Here is a 26,840-nt window from a genome sequence, read left to right as displayed (position 1 = left end):
GGTAAGTCTAGAAGTATCTGCACCAAAACTAAGCAAAGCTTCTGCCCCCTTTGAAAAGCTCCAGGCTTGATGCCCTGCCGCTTGCACTTGGCCTGTGGCCCTCTTGGCACAATCCTGCCTCCACGTCTCCACCCCCGCCTCTCTGTCCCTTCAGAGAACGGAATACAGGTTAAGACACCAGTTCTGTTGTGAGCTTTGGGGCACCCTAGTCTGAGGAGAAGCAGAGATGGAGAGGAAACCTGGAAATGTGGTGGGAAGGTGAGTGCAAACCACATCTCCATCACAGACTGCCCCAGGACCTTGAGCAACTTATCCAGCATCTCTCGACCTTGGTTTACACAGTCCGGCGATACGTATAAAAATCTCAGGATAGGATATGTAATAAGCATTAAATGAGAAGATGTATGAGGCTTCCAGTCAGGCTTTCTACAAAGCTCTGCTTTCCGTTTCCAGATGTCACCTATATTTATACTTTCAAACTTAAGTTGAGGGTGAGGGGAGGGGTTGGTTGACCTGAGGAACACTTGTCTAGAATCTTGGATGGGCTTAAGATGGCTCAGCGAACAAAGCTCCTTGACTGAAACTCTCTACATTGTCTCGACTGAGAGACCATTAGCTCGTATGTCTGCAAATGCTCACATAGAAAGCTACTGTCTTCATGAATGTCAGCCGATCACCAAGTATTTATGGAGAACTTGTGATTTTACCTTGGCGTTGGAAGATTATTCTAGAAGCAAAATTAAGACAGATGGTGGAGAGAATGTAGGCAAAGACACCAGTCCACTCTTGAATGAAATACCATTGTTTTTTACTCTTGAGAGGAAATACATAAGTCAAGGAATATTAGAATAGTTGTTGGGTTTTGCCCCCCATTCTCTCTCTCTCTCTCTCTCTCTTTTTTTTTTTTTCAGTAATAAAACCAGATTTAGTGGTTCCATTTAGAGAGCAAAGGCCCATTATAGGGACCGTTCATTCACTGCAGCCATGCTCTCCCACACAGATCGGGCCTGAGACGAGTAAGAAAAAAGCCCAATTATGTCTGCTGTGTAGCCATCCCTCTGCCTGGGTACTTCCTGTTTGCCAATCTGATGGGATCACCTCCTTTCCCAGAAATCACCCTACATTTCAAGCCCTTACTTCTGACCCTAGAATAGGAGGGTAGGGCTGACTCCTTGAGCCTGAGACACATCCTCTTCCCTCTCCCCACCCCCCAAGTCTTACCTATTCTGCCTCGTCCCCAGGCCCTTCCTCCTTCTTCCTTTTCTCAAAGCACTACCCTACACGCGTCCACTCCGGCTCTACTCCTTCTCAACTCCCGTTCTGAGTGCTGAAACGAATCGGAAAAGAAAAAAAAGGAGCTTATTTCCTATGACTTGATTTTATAAAAATGGAATAGATAGTATACAAAGAAAGGGACAGGCGTGGCATCTGCTCACCTCGTAGTTACTCTAATTATAGACAGTTGGGTGCTGTGGGCAGCCATATTGGGTGACATGAGGGTTGAGTCAGACAGGATGTGTCATTTCCAACTTCCCCGGTCATTGCCCAGTGCAGTCCCTAATCAGCATTTTAAAATGACAGCCTGATGGCCGCACAAATAAGAAGGCTTCCCATTAGCTGAACGGTGGCCTGCATTTTGTATGACCAAGAATACTTAATCCCCAAGCTCAGCTTTATTCTTCCGGATTTTGCTGATTTATTGTTTCTCTAGAAATAAGAGCCATTTTGTCTGGGAAAAGATAGCCACTTAGGCATCTCGCTTGGAAGAAGGACAAAAAGCTGAAATTCTGTTTTTCTCGCGGTAAAGTGTTGTCGTCCCCTCTTCCTCCAGATAGCCTCTCCTTCTGCTATTTGGTGTTGAAATTTCCTATTCCTAGAATGTGGAAGGATTAGGATGGCATCAACCCAATATTTAAATCAGGAGTTTCTTCTCCCACGGAACCTAGAACTAGAACTTAGAAAAAGAAAAATCAGCCCGACATTAAATGAACCCAGCACCTCTGGATTTATTCATAGAATTTTCATTGGTTTTTTTTTTTTTTTTTTGAGGGTGTTATGCCTCAAACAGAGGTCACACACTGGACCTCCATAAACCACTTCCAGCCAGCTGGTATATTTAATTTGGCCCACACAGTGCTTTTTAAAAATAAGAATTGATCATCAACATTTTAAATTTTTACATAAAATTACATACATGGATTTGGGGCGCCGGGATGGCTCAGCGGGTTAAAGCCTCTGCCTTCAGCTCAGGTCATGATCCCAGGGTTGTGGGATTGAGCCCCGCATCGAGCTCTCTGCTCAGCAGGGAGCCTGCTTCCCCCACTTTCTCTCTCTGCCTGCCTCTCTGCCTACTTGTGATCTCTGTCAAATAAATAAATAAAATCTTTTAAAAAATTACATAGGTTTATGTAAAATAAATATTTATTTTAAATGTGTTTATATAAAAATACAGATTTCTGTATTATCTTAGGAAAAATAAAATCAAGTGAGGCAACCCTGGGATATTATTTCCACGGGGGTGGTGGCGGGTGGTGGACCCCTAACTCAGTGGGAAACATCCAAGAGGGCTCATTCATGGGAAAGGTGGGGCTGGGAAGGTGATCAGTTTTCTCCCGTACCTACATCTCGAGGCCTGAACTGTAATCCCAACGAGCTGTGTCAACATGTCACTAATTGCATCTTCCTGAACACCTAGTTTCTGAAAACAGCGTCACGAGCTCCCACCTTCCTAACCGTGGAATCAGACTGGACTCTTCCCTCCTCTTCTCTGCCACACCACCCCTCCCCATCAGCCACTAGGTTCTGTGCTTTATTCTCCCCAGACTTCACTGGGCAATGCCATAGCTACCAGTCATATAGGTATTTAAAATGTGGCTGGCGTAAATTGAGATATGTTCTAAGTGAAAGGGATACTTTGGATTTTAAATAATGATGCTAAAAAATAATCTACACTAACTGATTAATAATTTTGCATTGATTACTCATTAAAGTGAGATTTTTGACACATTGTGTTAAACAATTATTAAAGTTCATTACTCATTGCTTTTTACCTTTTTTACTGTGGCTTCTAGAAAATTTAAAATTATAAATGGGGTTCATATCTGTGGCTGACATTTTCTTTCTTTCTTACTTTCTCTCTCTCATTATCTTTCTCTCAGACAGCATTGCCTCAAAATATCTCTTCATGTGACACGTTAGTGGTGGTAATATGGTGCTAATAATAGCGACAATGGCAATCATATTACAATATATAAGTATCAAATCAACATGCCATACACTTTAAATTTACACAATGTTATGTATCAAATATATGTCCAATATATTTCAATAGAAAAAAATTTATTTGGGGTTCGTCCTAACCTTTCCAGCCTGTATCTTACGTCCCTTCACTCCTAGAATTTCACATTAGTCTAGGCTTTTCCCCCTTCTAATCTATTCTGCACACCCCAAACAAGTTTATCTGTCTAAAACACAGTTTTTATCATGAAACACTCCTGCTCAAAAACTAACACCAGCTCCCAACTCTACCTCATAACGTCTAAACTACCAAGAATAACAGCTTCCACCGTAATAACCTTATCCCACACTTTATTTAATTCTCCAAACAGCCCAGCACCTAGCCTATCAGACTCCTACTTTTATAAATGGCTGAGCTGGGAGTGCTAAGGAGAAGCACCTTTGATCCAAGAGGTAACAAAGATGATGCATTTCAAGCATACAAACAGAAGCTCTTTTCACTTAGGATGGTTTATACAACACTTCACAATCAACTAAAGAGCAACCAACATTTGCAGGTCTATGAGCTGAACTATTTTCACATCAGTTGAGAGAAAGAGTAGTAGTGTTGCGTGAAGAAACTTATTTTTATGCTTCAGAAAACCCAAACCAGAAATGCAACCAGAAAGGCTTTTGTGAAATAGTGTTCTTCCTGCATCCACGACAGGTTCCAGTTTCCAAAGTACGTGCGTGTATACACACATATGCATATACAGCTGTGTCACAAAATAGGTTTTAATGATGCCAATTTGAAATACTGGGGCATAATTAAAATGTCATCTCAGCTTGAAAAGTGTGAGTTAAAAATTCACCAGGAGTTAATATAAATCCAAAGCCAGCAGAGCTACTGATTCATGAACTGTGTTGGGTCTATTACATGCAACATGCATTTAACCTGGGAAGAGAGACTGTTGTCAGCATTCATGTCAAATATGTGAGTTTCGAATTGGGCCATCTTCCAGACCTCATCCCTTTCATCAAAAACACCATCTTATACACATTTCCTTTCATTATTTTTTTTTTCCCCAAACTACATATCAGACGGATTTTGCCAAATTTCCCAGCAGGTGGTTTGGTGCGCGGCGGGTCTTGATACCGGACAAATCCACATTCTGCCATCTGTTGTGTGACTTTTGACAGATTATTCAGCTGCTCAGTTGACCCTTTATTTTAAAAATGGGGCAGAGGGGCGCCTGGGTGGCTCAGCGGGTTAAGCCCCTGCCTTTGGCTCAGGTCATGATCTCAGGGTCCTGGGATCGCCTGCACCCCCGCCCCCCGCCTGCCCCTCTGTCTACTTGTGATCTCTGTCTGTCAAATAAATAAATAAAATTTTTAAAAAATAATAAAAAATTTAAAATGGGGCAGAAAACATTGTTCCTGTTTTTTAAAATCCAGCGAGATCATCGGCACAGCGAAGACAGCGCTTGGCTTCCCACCGCGGGGCAGGCGGGAAGGTAACTTCGGGTCTGGCCTGTGCATCCCCATTTTGGAAACTTTTCTCTGAGCAGCTTGAAGACTCCACTAAAGGGTGGGGCTTTGGCGTCTCACGCTCTCTGCTAAACTCTACGAGTTTAATAGACGGAGAGCTACTCGTCACAGGGGTTTGGGCGGGGTGGACCGAGCGCGTCCGCCCGCCGCCCCCGCCACAGCCCCACCGCCGATGCCCCGCGGAGTCCAAGGGGTCGGGCCCCAGCCGCGCTCATTCTCGCCATCTCCCGTTTCGCGGCATCTGGCAATGACAACACCACCACGTGGCCTGCAGCCTGGCGTCATGCGCCTTCGCCCAATGGAGAGCCGTCTCACCGAGCCGGGGGCGGGTCGACACCGGGGCGGTTCCTCCCGCAGCTGTCGTCCATTGGCCCAGGGGGAGCCGTGGGCGTGGACTCGTAACCAATGGCGGCCGGGGGTGGGGCCTCCGCCCCCTCAGCGCCGAGGGTTGGCTGGGACCCGCAGGAGGGGCCGGGCCGGGCCTAGGGAGGGGGGCGGAGCGAAGTAGGGACGGGGCGGAGCGAAGCGGAACGGGGCGGGGCCAGGAGCGGAGGGGGGCCGGCGACCCGGCCCGCGGAGCCGGCGCCAGCGGGCTGCTGAGGTGGCTGTCGCCGGCTCGGAGCTGCGGCTTCCCCCGGGTCGAGTCCCCGATGGAGGCCGAGGCGGCGGACGGCCCCCCGGGCGGGGCCGAGGCGGCGCTCAGCTGCTTCTCCTTCAACCAGGACTGCACGTAAGCCGCGGCGGCTGCCCCGCGGGGAGCTGGGGAAGAAAGTGGCGAGCGGGGGTCTCGTCCTGGCGGCGGCTCGGAGCCGGAGAGGCGCAGGCCTACGCTCCAGGAGGGCGGCGGCGGCGCGGCCGGGGCGGCCCGGGACGGGCTCGGCCTGGCGGGGGCTCCCCCTGCCCCGGCGGGGGGGGTTCGAGCCCCTCCACCCTCACCCCTCCCCAGCTGCGGGCCGAGGGCCAGGAGCGGCCGGCGGAGCGAGGAGGGAGAGAGTTCCAGGGCGGAGTGGGGCGGGCGAAGGCTTCGGAATCCGGGGGCGGGGGGGGGGGGGGCGGGCAGAGGTTCGCGACCGGAGCGGGGGGTCTGGGGGAGGGGGAGGGGAAGCCCAAAACAAAGGGGGTTGGGAGGGGAGGGGGAAGTGGCGAGCCGACCCGAGGCGAGGTTGTTGGGGCCCAGGAAGATGCGAATACAGGAAAAACTTTCCCATTTGTCCTTGAGCATCTCAACGTGGCATCTGGGCAGGGCCTGGGACAAAGAGGCAGCCTATCCCTGTGGCCAGGGCCAGCCCCGGGCCCAGCCCCAGGTCCAGGCATCTCGCCTGCGGGGCTCGGGGTGTCAGAAACCTTTCCACCCCTCTCACTGTTTGCACGAAGCCTCCCTCCCTCCTCCCCGGGCGAGGCAGCCTCTGCTTCTCCGAGTTCAAGAGCCCTTTTCCCCGGCCCAGGCTGCCTGCTCAGGGAAGCACGAGCTCCAGTTGCTTTGGGAGTGGATTTTTTTTTTTTTTTTTTTTTTAATATTTCACTTCGGGATGCCCATTTGGACTTCGGCCAGAGAGTGAGTGGCTGAGCTGTGCTTCGGACATCTCAGGGATTCAGTCCCTTGGAAGCAAACGCCTGTTCCCTTGCCTCTTTTCATGGAATTGTTAGACGCCAGTCCCTAGGACCATATGGAATAATCGCTTTGGAATGTGCACCCAGAGCATCAAGCAGGGATGACCGCTTTCCAGTTTCCCACTTCCTGCTGTACCAGTTTCTGTTGTGTTCCTTGTTGGGAGCTGGCTTCTCGCTTGTGCTTTGGCTGCCAGTGACGGGGGCTGTGCTAATATTGAACATGCAGTGGTGTAATTAAGGCCGAGCCGTACCATAAGTAACTCTGGCTTTCATTCCCTTTGTGTTTCTGCTTAAAAACACCCTGTGCCAAACAATATGCCTTTGTTCCGAAAAAACTATGTGTAATCAGGTAATCTGGTAGCTGGACAGCTTGGTTAGATGAATGACTTTCAAGCTTTTTTTTTTTTTTTCTAACCACAGTCCACAAGAAGAAATACATATGACAACATCTCCTAATCCCCACGTACATAGAACATCCCTGAAAAGTGATTCACTAAATAGTGTTTACCCCCTCCTTGGGGGATCCCTTCTTTTCAAGGTGTTTGTAACTCACTGAACTGTTTTTAAGATCAGCTGATGGGTTGAAACCAGCAGTTTACATAAATGATGGTGTAGATAAAATTCTGACATTTTGTAAGTAGCATTTTGCAAGAGAGGATGGCTGTTGAAATAAATGCCAGAATGTTTTCCTGCCCAACTGAACACAGGACAAGGAGGGGAGTCAGTTTGCTTACTGGAAGTAAATGATCTAAATTCTGCTTTGTCGCGTTGTTTATTAGATTTTTTTTTTAAGTGATGTTGATTTTTATTCTAGCTGAGTCCCAACTTTCTATAGCACTTGGGTAAGAATGTTGTTTTCAAAGCTGTTGGGTGCTTGGAAAGTTAATTTCCTTGTCTCTACTGTCAGTTCTGTTTTCTTGGATGAAGGCTCTGCTGGACAGCTCTGTCTTACCTATAAATAAAAGTTTTTGTCACAGTCAGTTGCTTTGAGCCACAGAGGGTATGACATTGAACTTTTTAAAATAAGTCAAGCCCCTTACTAATGCATTTAGGCTTACCAGTGTGTTTTTTTTCTTTAAGTACAGGCTGAGTTTTACAGTATTACAACTAAACTTCTTTGACCATGCTTCATGTTTGCACTATGTTAGACACTTTGGGTACTTTTTTTTCCATTTGATTGGCAGTGTATATTTGTCCTAACCCCTATTCCTATGAGAGATGGTGAGAACTTGTTTTCCTGCAGGAAGGCCTTATGAGTAAAATAAAGTCATAGTTCGAATTCCTCGATTCAGCATTTTTTGTGGCCATTGATCCATCATTTAAAACATAATAGTAATAGTATAAAATCCTTCTGTTCTAGGAGCAGGGCCTATGTTTGAAAATTATTATAAATTGCCAAATTTAAATTGCCAGAAATCTTTTGGTTAATATCACAAGACTCTCCTTACATTTTTTTTTCCTTGCAAGTTTGTTTGCAAAAATCAGTTTGCTACTAAACGCATCTATGTTTGTGTGAAGGAAGTTTAAAAATGGTAATGACTACCAAGTGTATTTTAAAACATTTTTTGAATCATAGGAATACAAAGGAGCTTTTTAAAGTTGAGGTATCATTGACATACAGTGTTCTATTAGTTTCAGGTGTATGACCTATTGTGACTCAACATTTGTATACACAAATGGTCACCACAGTCAGTCTACTAAACACCTGTTAACTTACAAAAGTAGAGCAGTGTTAGCTACTGTATTTCCCATGCTGTGCATTAGCCCCCATGACATAGTTACTTTATAACTGGAAGTTTGTACTTCCTGATCGCCTTCACCAATTTCATAGCCCTCCCCCCCCAACCCCCCTCCCATCTGGCAACCTCCAATCTAGTCTCTGTAACTACGAGTCTGGGTTTTGTTTTCTTCTGCTCATTTTGTTTTTCTTCGATTCCACGTGTAAGTGAAATGCGGTATTTGTCTTTCTCTGTCTGACTTATGTAGCATAGTACTCTCAACCATGTTGCTGCAACTGGCATGATTTCATTCTTTTTGACAGTTGAGAAGCGTGTGTGTGCGCGTGTGTGTGTGTGTGTGCTGCATACACACCACATCTTTATGCATTCATCCACTGATGGACACTTACATAGTTTCCATATATCGGCTACCGTAAACAACGCAGCCAAGAACATAGGGCTGCCTATATGTCTTTGAATTTGTATTTTCATTTTTTCTTCAGAAGGATACCCAGACGTGAAATTGCTGGATCATAGGGTAGTTATAGTTTAAATTTCTTTTTTTTTTTTTAAAGATTTTATTTATTTATTTGACAGAGAGAGATCACAAGTAGGCAGAGAGGCAGGCAGAGAGAGAGAGAGAGAGAGAGGGAAGCAGGCTCCCTGCTGAGCAGAGAGCCCGATGCGGGACTCGATCCCAGGACCCTGAGATCGTGACCTGAGCCGAAGGCAGCGGCTTAACCCACTGAGCCACCCAGGCGCCCCTATTTTAAATTTCTTGAGGGAACTTCGTACTGTTTTCCAGAGAGGCTGTACCAGGTTGCACTCACATGAACAGCGCCTGAGGGCTGCCTTTCCTCCGCACCTTCACCAACGCTTGTCATTTCTGACCTTCTGACACTAGCCATTCTGACAGGCGTAAGGCAATATCTCATTGTGGTTTTGATTTCCGTTTCCCCTGATGATTAGTGACGTTGAGTATCTTTTCGTGCACTTGTTGGTTATCCTTGTGTTTTCTTTGGAAGAATGTCAGTTCAGACCCTCTTCTATTCCTTAATCAGGTTGGGGGTCGTTTTGTTGTTCGGTGAATTTATATATTTTGGATACTAACCCCTTGTTGCGAATATTTTCTCCCATTCGGTGGGTGGTTTTTTGGTTTGTTTTTTTTTTTTTCATTTTATTGGTGGTTTCCTTTGCTGTGCAGAAGCTTTTTAGTTTGATGTAGTCCTATTTGTTTATTTTTGCTTTTGTTTCCGTTGCCTTTGGAGTCAGGTCCAAAAAACATCTCAAAGACCCATGTCAAGGAGCTTACCGCCTGTGTTTTCTTCTAGGAGTTCTATGGCTTTGGGTCTCACATTCAAGTCTTGAATCCACTTTGAGTTCACACGTGTGTACGAGTATCAGATAGTAATCCAGTTTCACCCTTTTGCCCGTAGCTGTATTTTTTTGTTTTGTTTTGTTTTGTAGCTGTGTTTTGAAGTTTTTAGATGCTGCTGGGTTGCCTCTTGAGTAGCTGCTTGTCACCATTAATGCTGTAGTCTGGGTGCCAGACCCCTGTCCTGGGCACACTGCTGCTCTTGTGCAAAGGGCTAGCACACCACTTTCCCCCTCAAGCCGGTGGGAGGGCTGAGAAACTAGCTACTCCCTCCCCAGTTAAAAGTTGACCATAGTCTCCTATCCCTGTGTTCCAGGGAAGAACAGATGTTTGGGTAGGAAAAAAAACCAAAAACCAAAAAAACAATTCCACGGAAAATCATGTGATGTCCTCATTTTTTTATTTGAAAAGATTTCTTGTATGAAATGAGAGCCTTGCCTCCAGGCTTGCCCCAGTAAACTGCTAATGTTTGTATATGCTTCCCTGTGAAGAGCAAATCTCACCTTTGCAAATACTTACTTTTAAATGAGGAAGCTGGGCTAATTTTTAGGTCCATGTAGGAGTATTTTAAGGTCCATTTCGGCCCTGACATTCCATTTTCTCAGGATGGAAGTGCTCAAGGTCAGACTGCTTATTCTCAGCGTGCTCTGGCTAAGATTTTCCTCACCACCGAGGCACTGAAGGCAAAGCAGGAGGGAGCTGGATGGAGGTCCCAGCTCCTGAACAAAACCCACCCCTTTGCTTTCACCTGGGTCGACACTCTGTCTTTTTCTATTGGTTGAAAGTGAAAAATTAAGAAAATACATTTTTGGGGTTTTTTGTTTGTTTGTTTTTAGCCCATATTGTTCCAGATGAGTATTTAGTTTTTGTTTTGTTGGTTGGTTGTGATACTAGCTTTGTGGAACGTGGTAGAAAGCAGAGTTCTCAACCCTGGCTGCACATGGGAGTACTTGAACTAAAAAAAGAAAAAGAGAGAGGAAGAGAAAGAGAGATGGGGGGTAGGAAAGAAAGAAAGAGAGAGAGAGATTAACCTAATTAAAAAGCTCAGGGTTGGAGGAGGAGTAAGCATCAATATTTTTTTAAAGCTTCCCACATGAACTTAATGTCCATTTGGGGATGAGAACTACTGGTATGAAGTATCTGGGATGCTTTTATGGAAAACAATGAAAGGGTGTATCCATTAAACCATACTTACTAATGACTAAACCTACTATGATGGTGTATTTATTTTTTAAGCAAAAAAAAATTTTTACCTTTTGGTAAAGTCCCTCTCAACCACAAGACCCCTCCTCGTGTTAGGAGTAGTGCCAGGATGAATATTCTCCAACATTCCATTTTTCCTATTTCTGCCTGGTTGGGGAAGCACAGCCACCAGTAGGCTTGATACTTCTTTTGATGAGTTTCAGATCTCTTGCCCATTTCGCAACTCTGTGTCTCTCCTTGTCTTTGCCCTTTTCCCTTTCAACATGCCTGCCCTCTGCCCACCCCCCGTCCCCCAGACAACTATTCAGATGTTATCAAATACCGAAAAACCTGAGAATAGATGTTTGCCCACCGTGAGACTGGGAGGGAAAGAATGTCTGTCTTGGGCAGATTTGTGGTCGGAGCGCGGTGCCTCCTGTCATTCCCCTGCTGGCATTATCTTCCACAGATCCCTAGCGATCGGAACCAAAGCCGGCTATAAGCTGTTCTCCTTGAGTTCTGTGGAGCAACTGGACCAAGTCCATGGAAGCAGTAAGTGCGTGCGTGAGCTCGCAGGGACACCAAATCCTCCCTCTAGACTTTAATCTGTGGTGTTCCTGACCTGTCTGCATTTTTCTCCCTTAACTGTCAAGCTGAAGGAGTCCATATTTTTCAGGTTGAAATATAAATCGTTGCCACCACTTGGTTTAAAAAAGAAAAAAAAAAAAAAAACACCCACAAGTAAGCCCTTAGATTTGGCAATATCTTAGGTAACATTTTCTTTTTCTGTTAAGAAATCTTTTGTTTGACGGGACAAAACCAGAGAGAGAGACAGACTGTAAGAGACTCTTAATCTCAGGAAACAAACTGAGGGTTGCTGGTGGGGAGGGGGGTAGAGAGGGACGGGGTGTCTGGGTGATGGACACTGGGGAGGGTATATGTTATGGTGAGTGCTGTGAATTGTGTAAGACTGATGATTCCCAGACCTGTACCCCTGGGGCAAATAATACATTCTATGTTAATAAAATTTTAAAAAAGAAAGAAATCTTTTTTTCTTAAGATTTTATTTATTTATTTGACAGACAGAGATCACAAGTAGGCAGAGAGGCAGGCAGAGAGAGGAGGAAGCAGGCTCCCTGCTGAGCAGAGAGCCCGATGTGGGGCTCCATCCCAGGACCCTGGGATCATGACCCGAGCTGAAGGCAGAGGCTTTAACCCACTGAGCCACCCAGGTGCCCCAGAAAGAAATCTTTTATTTGAAACCATATTATTCACACTTCTTCATATACTTGTATGCACAGCCATCAGTTTTTATAATTGTCAAACCAGAAGATCATTTACAATTTTTTTTTTTTTGCCATTATATTGGCACTGTAGAATATCACTAATGGTCATTCAGTCATGGAAATATTTTCTTTGTTTTAATAAAGTAATACGATCCCATTCACGTAGTTCATATTGAAGGTGTTGAAATCCTTCAAATGAATATCACCAAACAATGCAGCTGAGAAATGTGTCTCTCTTATTTTTTCAGGGTAGGTAATAGTTCGTTGTCACTTACACAATCTTTAGCGTTCCTGGAAAGAAAGTGGTTTGATAAATAAATAGTTTGGGTCTTTAATATACTTGTAAGATACTATTTTTATTACCCCATTTTCGGGAATACTTCACTCTGTCTCCGTCCTATGTCACTGCCTAGGGGACCTGCCTACACACAACGAAGGCAGGGATGCAGAAAGAATGTTCTCAGAAAAACATGGAGGTGTCCACCTATGGGCTTACTTCTTTACCTTCTTCCTGGGTGTGGAAGTACTTCCCTGGTCATGACACAGATGTCCAGATCGTCTTCAATAAGATAGAGATTGCGGAGAGGCCCAGGGAGCACAAGATGGGGAGGGGTTACGGCTTTAACTAGGTTACTGCCCCCCAAGCCATGGCCGTACCCATAGTACCTCTCGGCAACAGGGACCAGAATTCTGAAATCAGACGTTCCCCTGACCAGACACTCCTTGGAAACCCGTCGCGGAGGAAGGGTGGGTTGAGATTGTCCAAACCTCTCAAATGTGTTCCACAGCAAACAGCGGTGCCTGAGGGCTGACTGTAGCTCCCAGAGGGCATCCGGGGAGGCTCTAGAAGACCTGACTCGGAGTTCTGGTCACTCACATTTTCTTTGGGTGTTGGACTGAGCTTTGGAACTGCTACCTTGGGAAGCAGACAGAGCGTCACGGAGGGAGGAAGAAAATCGTTGTGAATGCGGGCTCAGGGAGGGCACCCCATCAGTGTGACCTGGAGGCCCCTGGCTGGTGGCAGGGGAGGCTGCAGTCTGCGTCACCTCGGGCCACTTTCCTTCCCAGACGAGATCCCGGATGTCTACATCGTGGAGCGCCTGTTCTCCAGCAGCCTGGTCGTGGTGGTCAGCCACACGAAGCCGCGGCAGATGAACGTCTATCACTTCAAGAAAGGCACGGAGATCTGTAACTACAGCTACTCCAGCAACATCTTGTCCATACGGCTGAACCGGCAGGTACGTGGGCGAGGTCTCTCGGGTTGCAAGGCTTCTGCTCGTGGGCACCCAAGAATGAGATGACTGTCTGTAGAGACGAGTGTCGCTAAACCACACAGCCAATTCTAAAAGGGATTTTAAGACTCGGGCCTCATATCACCGGGGCCTGGTGAGCCTCCTCCGGGCCCTAGTTTCAGGTCCCTGGTCCTTCTGCCTCGTGTCCCTTCTCGAACACTGGCCCCTGGTGGAGTGAACCCTTTTCTGCTGGACGCAGGCTGGGTGGAAATCTGGCTCTGACACTGTCCCGTGAGCTAGTTTGTAGGCACTGAATGCAGAAGAACATCTCTCCCTGGTTTGGACCCTGGATGGTGGCGTCCACTGCCAACGGGCAGCAATGCTTCTCAGAATGAAGCCCCTAAGGATGAGCGTGCCCCGCGCCGCCCTCCCCCCCCCCAGCCCCGGCTAGCTCTGAAGGCCGTTCTAGAACTAGCCTTCTTTTGCTCTCTCCTTGGGCTTTCCCAGCAATCCAGGTCCCCAGGCTCGTGCTCCCCACTTTCTTTCCACCAGCTCACCCTTCTAGATCTTATTTGTAGTGGTTTGCTTGTTTAAGAGCTATGTCTATATTTATTTATTAGACAGAGAGCACAAGCAGGGGAAGCAGCAGGGCAGGGGGAGAGGGACCCTGATGCGGGGCTCGCCTCCAGAGTCCCCCTGAGCCCATGGCTCAGGTTAACCTGAGCCAACTTAAACAACCGAGCCACCCAGATGACCCAGGAAGGATTATTCTTATCTCAAATATAGAAAACATTCTCTTTAAAATTAGATATTCTCCTTAAATAAATATTTGGGGGTATTAGCAGAGTCTCCCTTAAGTCATTAGGTTCTAAATCCTATAAGGGCAGGCACTGTATCTGCTGTGTTCACTGCTACAGGCCTGGTAAGAAAAGACAGTGCCTGGGGGGAAAGTGCTCCATGAATATGTTTGCCAACGGCCTGTTAAATGAATAAACAAACGGATATATTCTTTATATGACCTTGCCGACCTTTCTATTCAATTAAATCTTCCCAAGATGGTGGAGGTCATTCACTGCCTTCTCCAGGATCATGTTTTCTTCTGTCTTCTTACCTAACTTTTGGACGCTAATAACTTTTTTAACAAATGAGACAGAGTTCTCCTTCGGCTTATGAGAAGAAAGAGTTTCTTTGAGTTGGTCGACTGCTTTGAGTGGATACTCTTTTACGTCTGTGTAGAACAGTGCGGTAGATAAGAGCCCGAGAAGTGGGATGTAGGGATATTTCAGTAAGGAGCAGGAGTAAAGAAGGAAATAAGCCCAGGCTCTTGGCCAGGGAGGGAAAGGCTTTGAGAGTTTTCGGCTTGAAGGTTTTTAAGCCCAGTTCTTGGCTCAAGGGCTCTCTCCGAAATCTGCTGGGAGCACATTAAATTTCATTGCAAAACTTTTTGTCTTTGCATACAGTGATAGCCAGTATATAAAAATTAAATCTCTGTTTTTGGCACCTGATTGACTTTTTAAGATTGTTTTAGCCAAGGGGGCCTGGGTGGCTCAGTCAGTTAAGTGTCTCACTTCTGCTCAGGTCAGGATCCCAGGGTCCTGGGAGCAAGTCCTGCATCTGGCTCCCGGCTCAGCGGGATGTCTGCTTGTCCCTCCTCCTTGTCCTCTGCCCCTCCCCCTGCTCATGCACGCTCTTTCTCTCTCAAATAAAATTTTTTTAATCTATTAAAAGAAGATTGTTTAGGTCAAAGTCCTGTAAAGATCGGAACTCTCAAATATTATCTATAGAATTTATTTCTCTCATTTCTTTCTTACTTGCTCTCTGACATTTTTATTACCAAATGGGACAAAGGATCACTCACGGGTCTGAGTCTGCTAGCCTTTCAACTGCCACCCTGTCCTCAGTGTAATGTCCATGACTGTTGTGGTTCTCCTCCCCAGCTCCTCTAGAACCTAAGTGCTCCTAGCGCTACCCCGCTGTCAACGGCCAGCTCTTTGGAACCGGCTCAGACATCTCTCTCCTCCTTAGCATTTCTTCTCCGAAGAAGATGATTTGAAACAGTCTGGAACGTGCTTGGGGTTTGCTTTTCTTAGAACGTGCAAGCTCTGGCCTTGGCAGCTTTGGGGCTGGGCACCTGCCGCAGCCCCCACTGCCCGGCCACAGTCCCTGGATGCCCAGACTCTGCCGCCCCCTGCAGGAAACGAACGGGAGTGAGAGCCGCGCGTCCTACCCGCTGTGGGGTTCAGCGGGTCTTCTGGCAGTGAGGTTCCTTTTTTAAAAACAACAGGAAACCATCAAAGATTTGTGTAGGGAGTTATGAGGAGAGAACATCCCTATTTTCTTCTAAATATGTAGAAAGGAAGCACATTTAGTAATTCTGTTATTTTTCACTATCGGTTAATATTATGCCCCTCGTCCTCAATGGAGGAAACGTATCTTGCAGAATAAAGACGGCACACCCGGCGTATTTCCATAGGTGAACTCTGACAGTGCTCCTGCCGTCTGTTCTGAGGGCCCTGGTTATCCAGATGGGTGTTCGCTGGATTGAAGCCTCTGGATCTATACCTAAATCTGGTGCTCAGGAGAGATGATATCAGTATTTTTACAATCGGGAAAAGGAGTTATTGCTTCTAAATCTTAGCAGAGTTGATGAGAACCAAGGTGACCGGGCAGACTTGAAGGCGCACCCAGGGCTCGGCTAGGATTGAAAACTGGTCATTAGCGAGCAGTTTACGGGGTCAGGCTGGCCCTGGAAGCCTGCGTGCATGGGAACTCGGGACACGGTGCCTCCTCCTCCTCCTTGGTCTCTCTCCGTTTCCCTCTGTCCCATTTAATTCTTGTCCGTGGCCAGCAGGGGTGACCTGAAATTCACTGACTGGGCCACACGACAGCCGGTGGCTGACAGCTGGTGGCACAGAGGCAGACAGGTGGGAGAGGCTGGTGTGGAGGCTGGTACCACAGGAGGCATGCGTTGAGGACCCCGTGTCCTGGGGACTGGGTGTGGGGACACAGGAGCCTATTAGAAACCTAAGAACGTAAGCACAGAAAGTGTGGGTAAAAGGCTAAGTTTTCAGACAAATCAGGGAATGTGTTTCATGGAGAAACGCTAATGTTTGCCATCAATTTTGAGACCCTATTAGAAATTTTTTTTTTTTAACCCCTCAGCACCCAGGCCTGTGACCACAGAGCCTTAATTAAAATTGAGGAACGTGTTTACATTTTCTTTTTCTGCTGGATATAAGGGATGGTCTCCATTTTCTGAGCTGTGAGAAGTCATACTGGGAAGCCAGCAGGGCAGGCTTTCTTTCCCCTGGAGGAGAACCAACCAGGGTTTTTTGTGGTATTTTTAGGTGCCTTCCTTTCCAAGTGTTGTCTTTTGGGATAAGAGGATCTGGCCTGAGAACAGAGGCTCTCAAACTCAGGTGTGCATCAGACTGACCTGGGTACTTGTTTCAAACCTCCCAAACCAGAATTTCCAGGAAGAGGCCGGGCCTTGCCCCTTACGTGCTCGGCAAGCTCATCAAAGCCTGAGAACCACTAGTTTAGAGGAAGCCAAGTCAGCTCATGCAGGGGGTGTGGGCAGCTGCTCTGAGTGAGGAAAGAGCCACCGAACCAAAAAGTCCTTCCCGAGAGCCCCTCACCCACACCCAGCATCCACACTTGCACTGAGCTCTGCGTTCTGTTCCTTGACACACCCAACGGCAACCCCGTGGCCTGTTCCCACTCGGTAGAGAACATGACCATTGGGAAGAAGCTCTACACCTGACAAGCCTCATTTGAAAAGGAAGTGAAGGGCCTCCTTGTGCTGGAGAGAGAAAGGAGCCGAGCCTGGGGCAGGGCAGAGGGTGGGGGTCACTGGGATGGTCTTGGGGGGCACCCTGGGACCAGGGGTGCACACAAGAGCAGAAGGGCTTTCCAGGTCTCTTTATCAGAGCTGGAGAGAGCATGCAGAAGTGGGCTGGAGAGTTGAGTGGAACGAGGTAAATCTGGCAATTCTTCCAAGGGAGTAAAACCTAAGTTTGGAGATATGGAGGGAGTAAAGAATCCCACGCTATGGTTGGTTAGGCGACTGCCATGAACTCAGGTCATGATCCTGGGGTTCTGGGATCGAGCCCCATGTCTGGCTCCTTGCTTGACAGGGAGCCTGCTTCTCCCTGTCCCTCTGCCTGCTACTCTGCCAGCTTGTGCTCTCTCTCTGTCAAGTAACTAAATAAAATTTTTTAAAAAAGAATCCCACGCTGTGTAAGAGGGAGACTTTGTTATGAACATTGAAAGGGAGTCCGTCTGATAGGAATATGAACCAAACATTTACCCAAAATTGCCCTACATGGCAAAGGGAGTCTGATCAGGAAGTGTTCAGGAGTCCCTGTTCGAAAGAGAGGAAAGTAACACACACACAATCTCAATTTCTATTTTTTTTTAAGGTTTTATTTATCCATTTGAGAGAAAGAGAGAGCACGGGGGGCGGGGCAGAGGAAGAGGAAGAAGCAGATTCCCCACTGAGCAGGGAGCCCAACACAGGGCTCTATCCCAGGACCCCAGGATCATGACCTGAGCTGAAGGCAGACACTCAACCAACTGAGCCACCCAGACACACACCCCTACCGCCCTGCAAAAAAAAAAAAAAAATCTCAATTTCTAAAGGAAAATTTTTAAGAAGTTGTATTGTGTGCGTCTGTTCAGGTGGATAATGTGTGTGTGCGTGCATACACGGGCATCCCTCCACGTAATCTTCCACTTGATCATCAAAATTCATCCTCCTTTAGGCTTAGAAGCAAGTTAGGGCTCACGGGAAGGATGAGCAATGTCTGTCTGGTCGGGCCCTTTCGGAGGAGCCTGCCCAGTGGACTGATGCGTATGTGTGATTGCAGAGGCTGCTGGTGTGCCTGGAGGAGGCCATTTACATTCACAACATCAAGGACATGAAGCTGTTGAAGACCATCCTGGATATTCCTGCAAACCCAACAGGTGAGCTCTGAAATCAGGGGAGATGCCCTCCCCCACCCCCAGCTTCTCCTCTCATAGACTGGTTTCCCCCCCTCCATCAAAAACCTGAAACAGTGTTTGGGTGGGTTTTGAGTCTCAGTGGTGTTTGCTTTGGAGGTTTTCTTCACGGTGGCTGATCCCAGTTATGTTAGGCTGTACACCCTTCAGGACCGCGGCCTCTGACAAACCCCTTTCTTCTGGAACCCCTTCTCTGCAAGGGTGTCAAGGCACTTAAGGTAGACCTGTAGGAGATTTCGTGCATCTGATATTAAAAAGTGTTTGCCCCTAATTATTGTCTGTGGTTGTTCGGTACAGAGGAGGTGTAATTATTAGGAGCAGGTTTTGACTTGGTGTGCCTGCACGAGCAGGAGAAAGGCTCCAAAGAATGTGTTTTATGAAGCTACAATGAAATCTCTAGACTTGGGTGATGTGCTGGGAGACTGGTCTTCACTAAACCACTCGGATACAACACTATTGAACCAGTCCCCCATGTAAGAATGGGAACAGATTGGATTCGGTGGATTGAAAGCACAGAGGACTCGTGGGAGCTCACTAAGCGGGAAGTAAACGAGAAAGCGGCCGTTGGTTGGCTGGGAGGGTGGGGAGTCATCGCGCTGGGACAGCTGGCGTGTGCAGAGATTCAGGTTAATGTCTCTGAGCCGAATTTGTTTATGGCAGTTTCCTAATTCTTCGACTTTTGCTGAATTTCAAGGTCTGTATCGCCTACCCCAAGTCACCGAGGCTCTTTGGGCCTCAGATTTTTTTCTGTAAAATAGGATGGGAATACCCATCTGGCAGGATCAGCTGAGAATCACAGGAGCTGGTGTTTGTGAAACTGACCAGCTCACAGACGGCCCTGCGGTAAAATCTCCTAGTCCTGCTTCCTCCCCTCTTCTCTATCTACCTATAAAATAAACCTAGGTTATGTGCATACCTTCTCTCCTGTCGATCTCGGCGCTTTAAAATCTCTGCCATGGGGGCACCTGGGTGGCTCAGTGGGTTAGAGCCTCTGCCTTTGGCTCAGGTCGTGATCCCAGGGTCCTGGGATCGAGCCCCGCATCAGGCTCTCTGCTCTACAGGGAGCCTGCTTCTCCCTCTCTTTCTCTGCCTGCCTCCCTGCCTACCTGTGATCTCTGTCTGTCAAATGAATAAATAACATCTTTAAAAAATAAATAAAAATAAAAATAAAATTTCTGCCATGAAAAATATTTTCTCAAAGGTCAAAGCCATTGAGACCTTTAAAAAATTCTGAGAGACAACAGCTTTAAAGCATATTTCATAAAATGCAAGATGGTAAGTGAAGGAGCTGCAGATGGTTAGGTTTTTGTTCTAGGAATGTGAGGTTGAAATGGTCTGGAAAGTTATGTACTGAAGATGCACTACGTGCCCTGGCCGACAGAGGGCGCTGACAGGTAGCGATACGAATTGCAGCCCACCAGGGGCCCAGAATGTAGCCACACCAGTCCCCAGAGACGCGCACTTTGCAGGGCCAGGACCCCTGGTGGGACTGTGGGCGCAGACAGCTGGAAGGAAGATGTGCTTTTCTGCTAGGGCTGGTAGGAGAGGTGCTGCCGAATCGAAGCAGAACTCAGGGTGGGAGTGGATCTGATCTGGACCTTGATGGATTTGGGCAAGGGGCCATCCAGGTGGCTAGGAAGCTGGAAGCTCCCTCGGTTCTCCATTTCTCTGGGGAGATAGGAAGTGGCGCAGTCAGGACCCTCTGCAGCGGGGGGCCTGGGGGTCCGTGTGTTAGCGCTGCAGTCACCTTCCCTTGCTTCTGCCCGTACACACTCAGCCGGCAAGACAGCTCCGTCTGCCTGCGGGACTGGGCCCCTTCCTCCCGGGAAAAGCAGTTTCTCCCCATCCGCTCTTAATTTCTAGCAAATAGACCTGTCATCCTCAGCTTGGAAAAGTCACTGGTTGCCTTTCTTTCTGCACTTCAAACTGGGAGAAAAGGAGGTTTGAAAGGGTGGGCCTTTTGTATTTTATGTTAGAGACAATGGGTGCTATTTGTAATGGAATAATTTTATCTCAAGAAAAATTAGAAACAGTGGGAGGTGTTTTCTCTGTCTCAGATAAATGTTATGAATGGATCCACGGACAGAGTTAGCATTTCCTTCTGAAAGACCACGGGCGGGTCGAAAGATCAAAATATGTCTTCTGACACCTTTGATGCCTTTGGGAGAGATAGCCCAAGACTTTTTCAAATTCTGAAATTTATAATTATCATCTCAGCTTCCCCTGAGCTCCCTTTGTTCTCCAGGAAGAGAGAGAATGTAATGGTTATCCCACAAAGTTATTTTGGGGTGGATTAACTGAGGGCAGGCAGAGAGCAGTGCAGCGAGAGCAAAGGCTCGGCTCTTTCCCCAGCCCGGCCACGGTCAAAGTCACACCCACCCAGACATGACCAGTTCCTCACTCAGCAGACTCAGAGCCGTCAGACCCAGAAATGTAAAATTTCCAGAGGCCAGGCATCTCCTTTATTTGTTCTCATTCTCTCATTTCTTTTCTTTTCTTTTTTTAAGATTTTATTTATTTATTTGACAGAGATCCCAAGTAGGCAGAGAGGCAGGCAGAGGGAGAGAAGAGGAAGCAGGCTCCCTGCTGAGCAGAGAGCCCGATGTGAGGCTCCATCCCAGGACCCTGGGACCATGACCTGAGCCGAAGGCAGAGGCTTTAACCCACTGAGCCACCCAGGCGCCCCATCTCATTTATTTTCTTAACAAAAATGTAAGATGGAAACTTGGGCTCTTGATTTGATCGGTGCTTCATGGGTACACAAGGGAAACAGAGTCCCTTGTCCAACGGGCAGGAGCACATGGATGCTGAGCAGATTGTAACCTAGTGAATTATAAATAAATGACACACACAGAGCTCTACCACGGCTTCACACCCTGTCTCTAATGCAGCTGTAAATTTCCTTCCCTGTGTCTGTCTGTGTCACGGCCATTCCTGTTGTGTCAAAGACTGCAGGCTGTTTCCTTTAAAGGGTTTGGCCAGACGGGGCTCGAAGTTAATTTCCTGCCAGCGCAGCGGTCTGTGTGCTGAGCAGTGAGGGGGGAGAGCTTCTCATAAGTTCTGCCAACTGCAGATCTCGGCTGTGCCATGCTCTTACGACCTTCTCCAGAATACCGAGGGAGCTGTCTATACCACATGGCAGTGCGTGTAATCGGACAGAGTAGTGGCTTATTCCCCAGCCAGAGCTCTTTCTGGAAAGGGTAATACAGCTGGGGTAAATGGCTCTGATTTGCAGTCACCTAGAACACTCGCAAATACAGAGATTTTCTGTTTTTGAAACTTGGAAAGCATCTTCTGAGACATTACTCAACCCAGGGAGAACTGCAGGGTATAAATCACTGTTAACTTGCCTTAAGTTTGTCAAGTCGTACTATAAATACCAAGGTGGGGATGATTTAGAATCATAGGACTTCCTCCTGATTCCAGCTGACACTCCCATTGGCTCTCACACTGATAACAGGCACTTCTGTTCCAACTGCAGAAGAATTACAGCCCAAAAATTTCAGGGAAGTTGCAGCTGACAGTGATTTATGAGACTGTGTGTCGATTCTAAAACAAATCCAAAAGCCACATCAAAACCTGAGCCCTATGGGATGCCTGGGTGGCTCAGTGGGTTAAGCCGCTGCCTTTGGCTTAGGTCATGATCTCAGGATCCTGGGATTGAGTCCCACATCGGGCTCTCTGCTCGGCGGGGAGCCTGCTTCTCTCTCTCTCTCTCTCTCTCTCTCTGCCAGCCTCTCTACCTACCTGTGATCTCTCTCTGTCAAATAAATAAATAAAATCTTTAAAAAAAAAAAAAACCTGAGTCCTATATAGAAAAAAGACTGGGGGCACCTGGGGGTTCAGTGGGTTAAGCCTCTGCCTTTGGCTCAGGTCCTGATCTCAGGGTCCTGGGATCGAGCCCGGCGTCGGGCTCTCTGCTCAGCGGGGAGCCTGCTTCCCCCCTCTCTCTGCCTGCCTCTCTGCCTACTTGTGATCTGTCATGTAAATAAAATCTTTTAAAAAAATTAAAAAGACTGGAAGAAATTATGTGCAAATATTGAGAATAGTGAAGAGCCTCTGGGTTTTAGGATAACGAGTGCTTTTCTCTCTCTCTCTTACTTTATATTTTCTGGACTGTGCAAATCTTTTACACTATGACTTTTCTATTATAAAATGTTATCAGAGACAAGGCTTATTTCCCTCCCGAAGAAGGCTTTGTGTGACGCTTGTCAGGGGAACAGAAGACGGGTAGGATGGTAATATCCAAGCCTGAAAGCAAGCTCTCAATGCTTTCCTTGGGGGCTTCCAGAAGGAAAGAAGTGCATTCTTGTATGGATTTGTCTGGTTGGATTTGTCTGAGAACTGGACCACAGGAAACCGAAGGAACTCGTGTTGAGCATTTCTGGGGACCTTCTTTAAGTCCAAGAAGGCTGGCGTGCGCGATCCCTTGGCTACATTCAGTGGATTGGCCGGCATCGGAGACAAAGCTCTCAGACAAGCAGTTACATGTCAGAGTCATCCTTTCCCTGTTAGAACCTAGCGCCATCCCACTCCCTGTTAGATATTACAGAAGGTTCGATGTTAGGTTTAAGCTTTTCTTCCTTTCTGGGATATTTACGCTCTAGCAAAAAAAGAACGTCAGAATGGCTATTATTAAAAAGACAGAGACCCAACGTGCTGGCAAGGATGTGGAAGAGGCGAACCCCGTGCGCTGTGGGCGGGACGGCGGCTCGTGCAGCCACTGCGGAAAGCGGGATGGAGGTTCCTCAAAAAATTAAAAATAGAACTACCCCATGATGCAACAGTGCCACTTCTGGGTGTCTATCTGAAGAAAATGAAAAGAGTAACCCGGAAAGATAATCTGACCCCCATATTCATGGCAGCATCGTTTAGAACCGCCAAGACGTGGAAGGACCCGGGTCTGCTGGATGGGCGGATACAGAAAATGTGCTACATACGTAGGTACAGGGGAGTGGGATTCGGGCATTTAAAAAAAAAAAAAAAAAAGGAAATCTTACCATTTGGGACCTTGAGGGCATTATGCTAAGTGGGTTAAGTCAGACAAAGAAAGACCAATACTACAAATACTGTGCAATCTCACTTAGATGTGGAATCTTTAAAAAAAAAAAAAAAAAAAGATACAAAGAATAGGCTGGTGGCTGCCAGGCAGGGGTTCTTGGGGGGTCGTGTGAAATGGATGAAGAGGGTCAAAAGTTGCAAACGTCCGGTTATAAAATAAATAAGCCACGTGGATATAACGTAAAGCATGGTGGCTGTAGTTAACAATACCATATTGCATATTTGAAAGTTGATACAACAATTAGTCCTTAAGGGCTCTCGTCCCGAGAAAAAACAAATTATAACTCTATATGGTGACGAAGGTTATTAGACCATCACTCCCTCGAGATGACAAATATCTGATCATTATGTTGTGGATCAGAAAACTAGTATCGTGTACGTCCATGACACTGCATATTAATTTAAATTTAAATATGTCCATTATTCTGTGTATACATTTGAATATTAATTTAAAAAAAAAAAAAAAAAACCTCTACAGGGCCACTGGAAGTTACCTGTCTGAGCTTTCTGCTCAAAGACCTCCTAATTCTCCCTGCTGCAAAGAGGGTCCTCAATATTTTCAGATGGAAGATATACGTAAATGAAGATTTGGCATCTTAGAATGTGGAAGCTGGAAGGGTCACCGTAGGCGGCTCCGTCCTGTCATGGATAATAAACAGGTGGGCCTCAAAAGGCCACAGATAAGCCAGCCAGAGTCACACAGTGGATGGCAGACCTGGATCTTGACTCTGTGTCCTCAGCCCATCTCTGCCAAGGAGATATTCTTAAAGCCCTGCTTTTTTTTTTCCTAACAGCTTTGTTGAGCTATAATTCTCATGCCATTAAAGTGCACTATTCAGTAACATTTTGTATATTCATAGAGTTGTGTAACCCTTACCACGGTCAATTTTAGAACCTTCTTATCACCCCAAAAAGAAACTCCATAGCTCTTAGCCACCAACCCCCCATACCCCCAGCTGCAGGTGACCCTAATCTACTTGGTCTCTCTAGATGGACCTATTCCGGATATGACATGTAAGGGAATCATGTAATATGTGGTCTTCTGTGTCACTTCCGTGTTAGAGCATATATATTCCATCGTAAGGATATTGTTTACCCAAATTCATTAGCTGATAGATGTTTACGTTGTCTCTCCTTTTTGAATCTTATGAACGATACTGCTTTTCATGTGGCTGGTGTTTTCATTCCGCCTGGGTATATACCTAGGAGTAGAATTGGGGGCGTATATGACAAGTCTGTGTTTAACCTTTTCAGGAACCGCCAGACTGTTTCCCAAAGCACTGCCCCGTGTTAGCTTCCCAACAGCAGCGGAGGAGGCTTCCAATTATCTGTCTCTTTGATTATCGCCATCCTAGTGGGTGTGAAGTGGTACCTCATTGTGGTTTTGATTAACACTGCTTTTTTTAAACCTATGTGCTCAGAAACCTCCGGCACATACCCACTGCATTTGTAAGATCTAAACTCTTTGGTGTGGTCCTCAAGTCCCCCCCCCGCCCCAAGTTGCCGTGTCCAGTCTGACCGCCTATTCTGCTACGCAGCCCTCTGGGAACCCACCAGGCAAGCCAACCCGACCTGCCCTGCTCTTGCCCTCTGTTTCACAAGACCAGAATGCCTTCCACCTGCTAGCTGCTCTTGAAATTGCACTTGGATTGCAAGAAGCCCAGATGAGATGGGGGAATTCAGGTTCCCAGAGCAAAACTGGGAAGATACGAGAGTCTAGACTCTCTCCCTAAGGCTGGGGCTGAGCAGGATCCTGTGCAGGTGGGAGTTACAGGATGCCAGAGCGTGCAGTTAAGGGCTCTGCACTTAGTCACTTTCCTCTCACGGTTCAAGTGATAAGAGCACAGCCCTAGCTTTGTCCTCATCAAAGCCAGGGAGCGGGAAGGAGGACCTTGGTTTCCGTTCTCAATGTTAGATTTTTTCCTCTGCTCCTCCCCCAACAGATTAGGTTGGGTACATTTTAGCCTGATGTCAATTTTTCTTACACAAGTGTAAGAAACCCGTTTAATAGACTAACTTGTGGGGCGCCTGAGAGGCTCAGTCAGTTAAGTATCTGACTCTTGGCTCAGTTCAGATCTTGATCTCAGGCTTGTGAGTTCAAGCCCTGAATTGGGCTCTACACTGGGCATGGAGCCTACTTTAAAAATGTGTGTGTGTGTGTGTGTGTGTGTGTGTGTGTGTACACACATATACACTAACTTGTAACAAAGATGTCAGTTGCTTTTTTTTCATTTAAAAAGATATCTCTCTGGCCTAATCTCAGAGTTCTTATTCTGATGATGCTTTCAGTTCTGACAACTCCTTGAATTCACTTCTGTCACACGCACACCTCTACTATTAACGCAGCTATGGCTGTGAAAATCCTTTACCTAAATACTTTTAGAACTCCCCCCCACCCCCCCAACTTGAGTCTCCTCATAAAGAAAAATTATTTATGTCAGTTCAGTGCTGTGATGGGCTGCTTACTCTTCCAGAATATTGCCAAAGCACCTTAAATCCAAAATGTCCTCTTTCTTTACTTTGTTTCAATAGCAGACACCCATCTTCACTGAGGATCCAGCCCTCAAGGATCTTCCGTCTCTGGATTTGCCCATTTCCCTTATCGAGGCAGACATTTGACTTAGAAATGAACAGTCTCTCAATAGGTCCTTCCCCTCGCCCTCCGCCTCCTGGGTTCTCCAACCTGATAGGACTGGAAGGCCTAGTTTGCAGTAGGAAGACTTATTTCCATGAGGAGTAAATTCTCTCATAGCCTTAGAGAGTAATGAAAGAGAAATAGACACGGTTTCAGAGCCCTGCAGTAAAACGTGAAGAAGAGCTTTTGCAGTGTTCTGAGTTCTAAGTGCTTTCCTGCGGGGAGGACCCGGCCAATGTCAAGTGTGAATTTACTTTATGGGATTACCTTGACTGCAAGAATAATCCACTGGAAGATCGACTAAGCCGTTCCTCCCCTCGCCAGTAGGTGGCGCTGAGGCCACGCTGTCTTCCGCTGCCCTGTCCAGGCTTGTTCTCTCCCTCCGACACTGCTTTTCATCTGCTGTCCCTTGTTTGCCAGGTCTGTGTGCCCTCTCTATCAACCATTCCAATTCGTATGTGGCCTACCCTGGAAGCCTGACTACAGGAGAGATTGTGCTTTACGATGGACACTCCCTGGTGAGTTGGCAGCGACCCAGCAGACGCAGCCCTCCTGCTCGGCTGTGAGGTCAACGGCAGGTGTTGCACAGGCTCTGTCCCGGTGGGGGAAGCGGGGGCGGGGGGAGAAGCCATACATGAGGCAGCACATCAGGCCGAGTCAGATGTAGACAGTGTCGTGGAAACTGCCCGCCAGCTGGTGGCCCAGGGTCAGATGGAAGGTGTCGTGCTGTGCCGTGTCACGGTGACAGTGCCCAGATGTTTCCCGTTTCGGTCCTCTGCTCTCTGAGGCTTCAGGGAGCAGGGCAGGATTGCTGGGGGACGTCCCCACAAAGTAGCGGCAGCATCACGGCGCGTTGAGCATGCAGCCGGCTGTCCGTGTTCCCGAGGGCGGGAAGAGGGGTGGAAACAGAGGCAGAATCCCGTTAGCCCAGAAGAGGACGCAGAGCTTATATGGCCTGGTGGAGGGCGAGAGAGA

The 26,840-nt window shown here is 47.2% G+C and overlaps 1 protein-coding gene across 1 annotated transcript in view; it reads left to right on the top strand.

Moving 5' to 3' along the window:
* Positions 1-5,300: 5,300 nt before the first annotated feature.
* Positions 5,301-26,840, top strand: part of WIPI1 (WD repeat domain, phosphoinositide interacting 1) — a 33,171-nt gene continuing 11,631 nt past the window's right edge. Inside the window, exons 1-5 of the mRNA XM_032322252.1 lie at positions 5,301-5,494; positions 11,120-11,202; positions 13,005-13,174; positions 18,037-18,133; positions 26,286-26,383. Of these exons, the coding sequence (XP_032178143.1) occupies positions 5,415-5,494; positions 11,120-11,202; positions 13,005-13,174; positions 18,037-18,133; positions 26,286-26,383 (528 nt within the window). The 5' untranslated portion in view covers positions 5,301-5,414. The remainder of the gene's footprint in view (positions 5,495-11,119; positions 11,203-13,004; positions 13,175-18,036; positions 18,134-26,285; positions 26,384-26,840) is intronic.

The sequence above is a fragment of the Mustela erminea genome, chromosome 18 (assembly GCF_009829155.1).
Source record: "Mustela erminea isolate mMusErm1 chromosome 18, mMusErm1.Pri, whole genome shotgun sequence".
NCBI classification, from domain to species: domain Eukaryota; kingdom Metazoa; phylum Chordata; class Mammalia; order Carnivora; family Mustelidae; genus Mustela; species Mustela erminea.
Note: the sequence above shows the minus strand (reverse complement) of the source record. Positions and strands in the feature narration are given on the sequence as shown.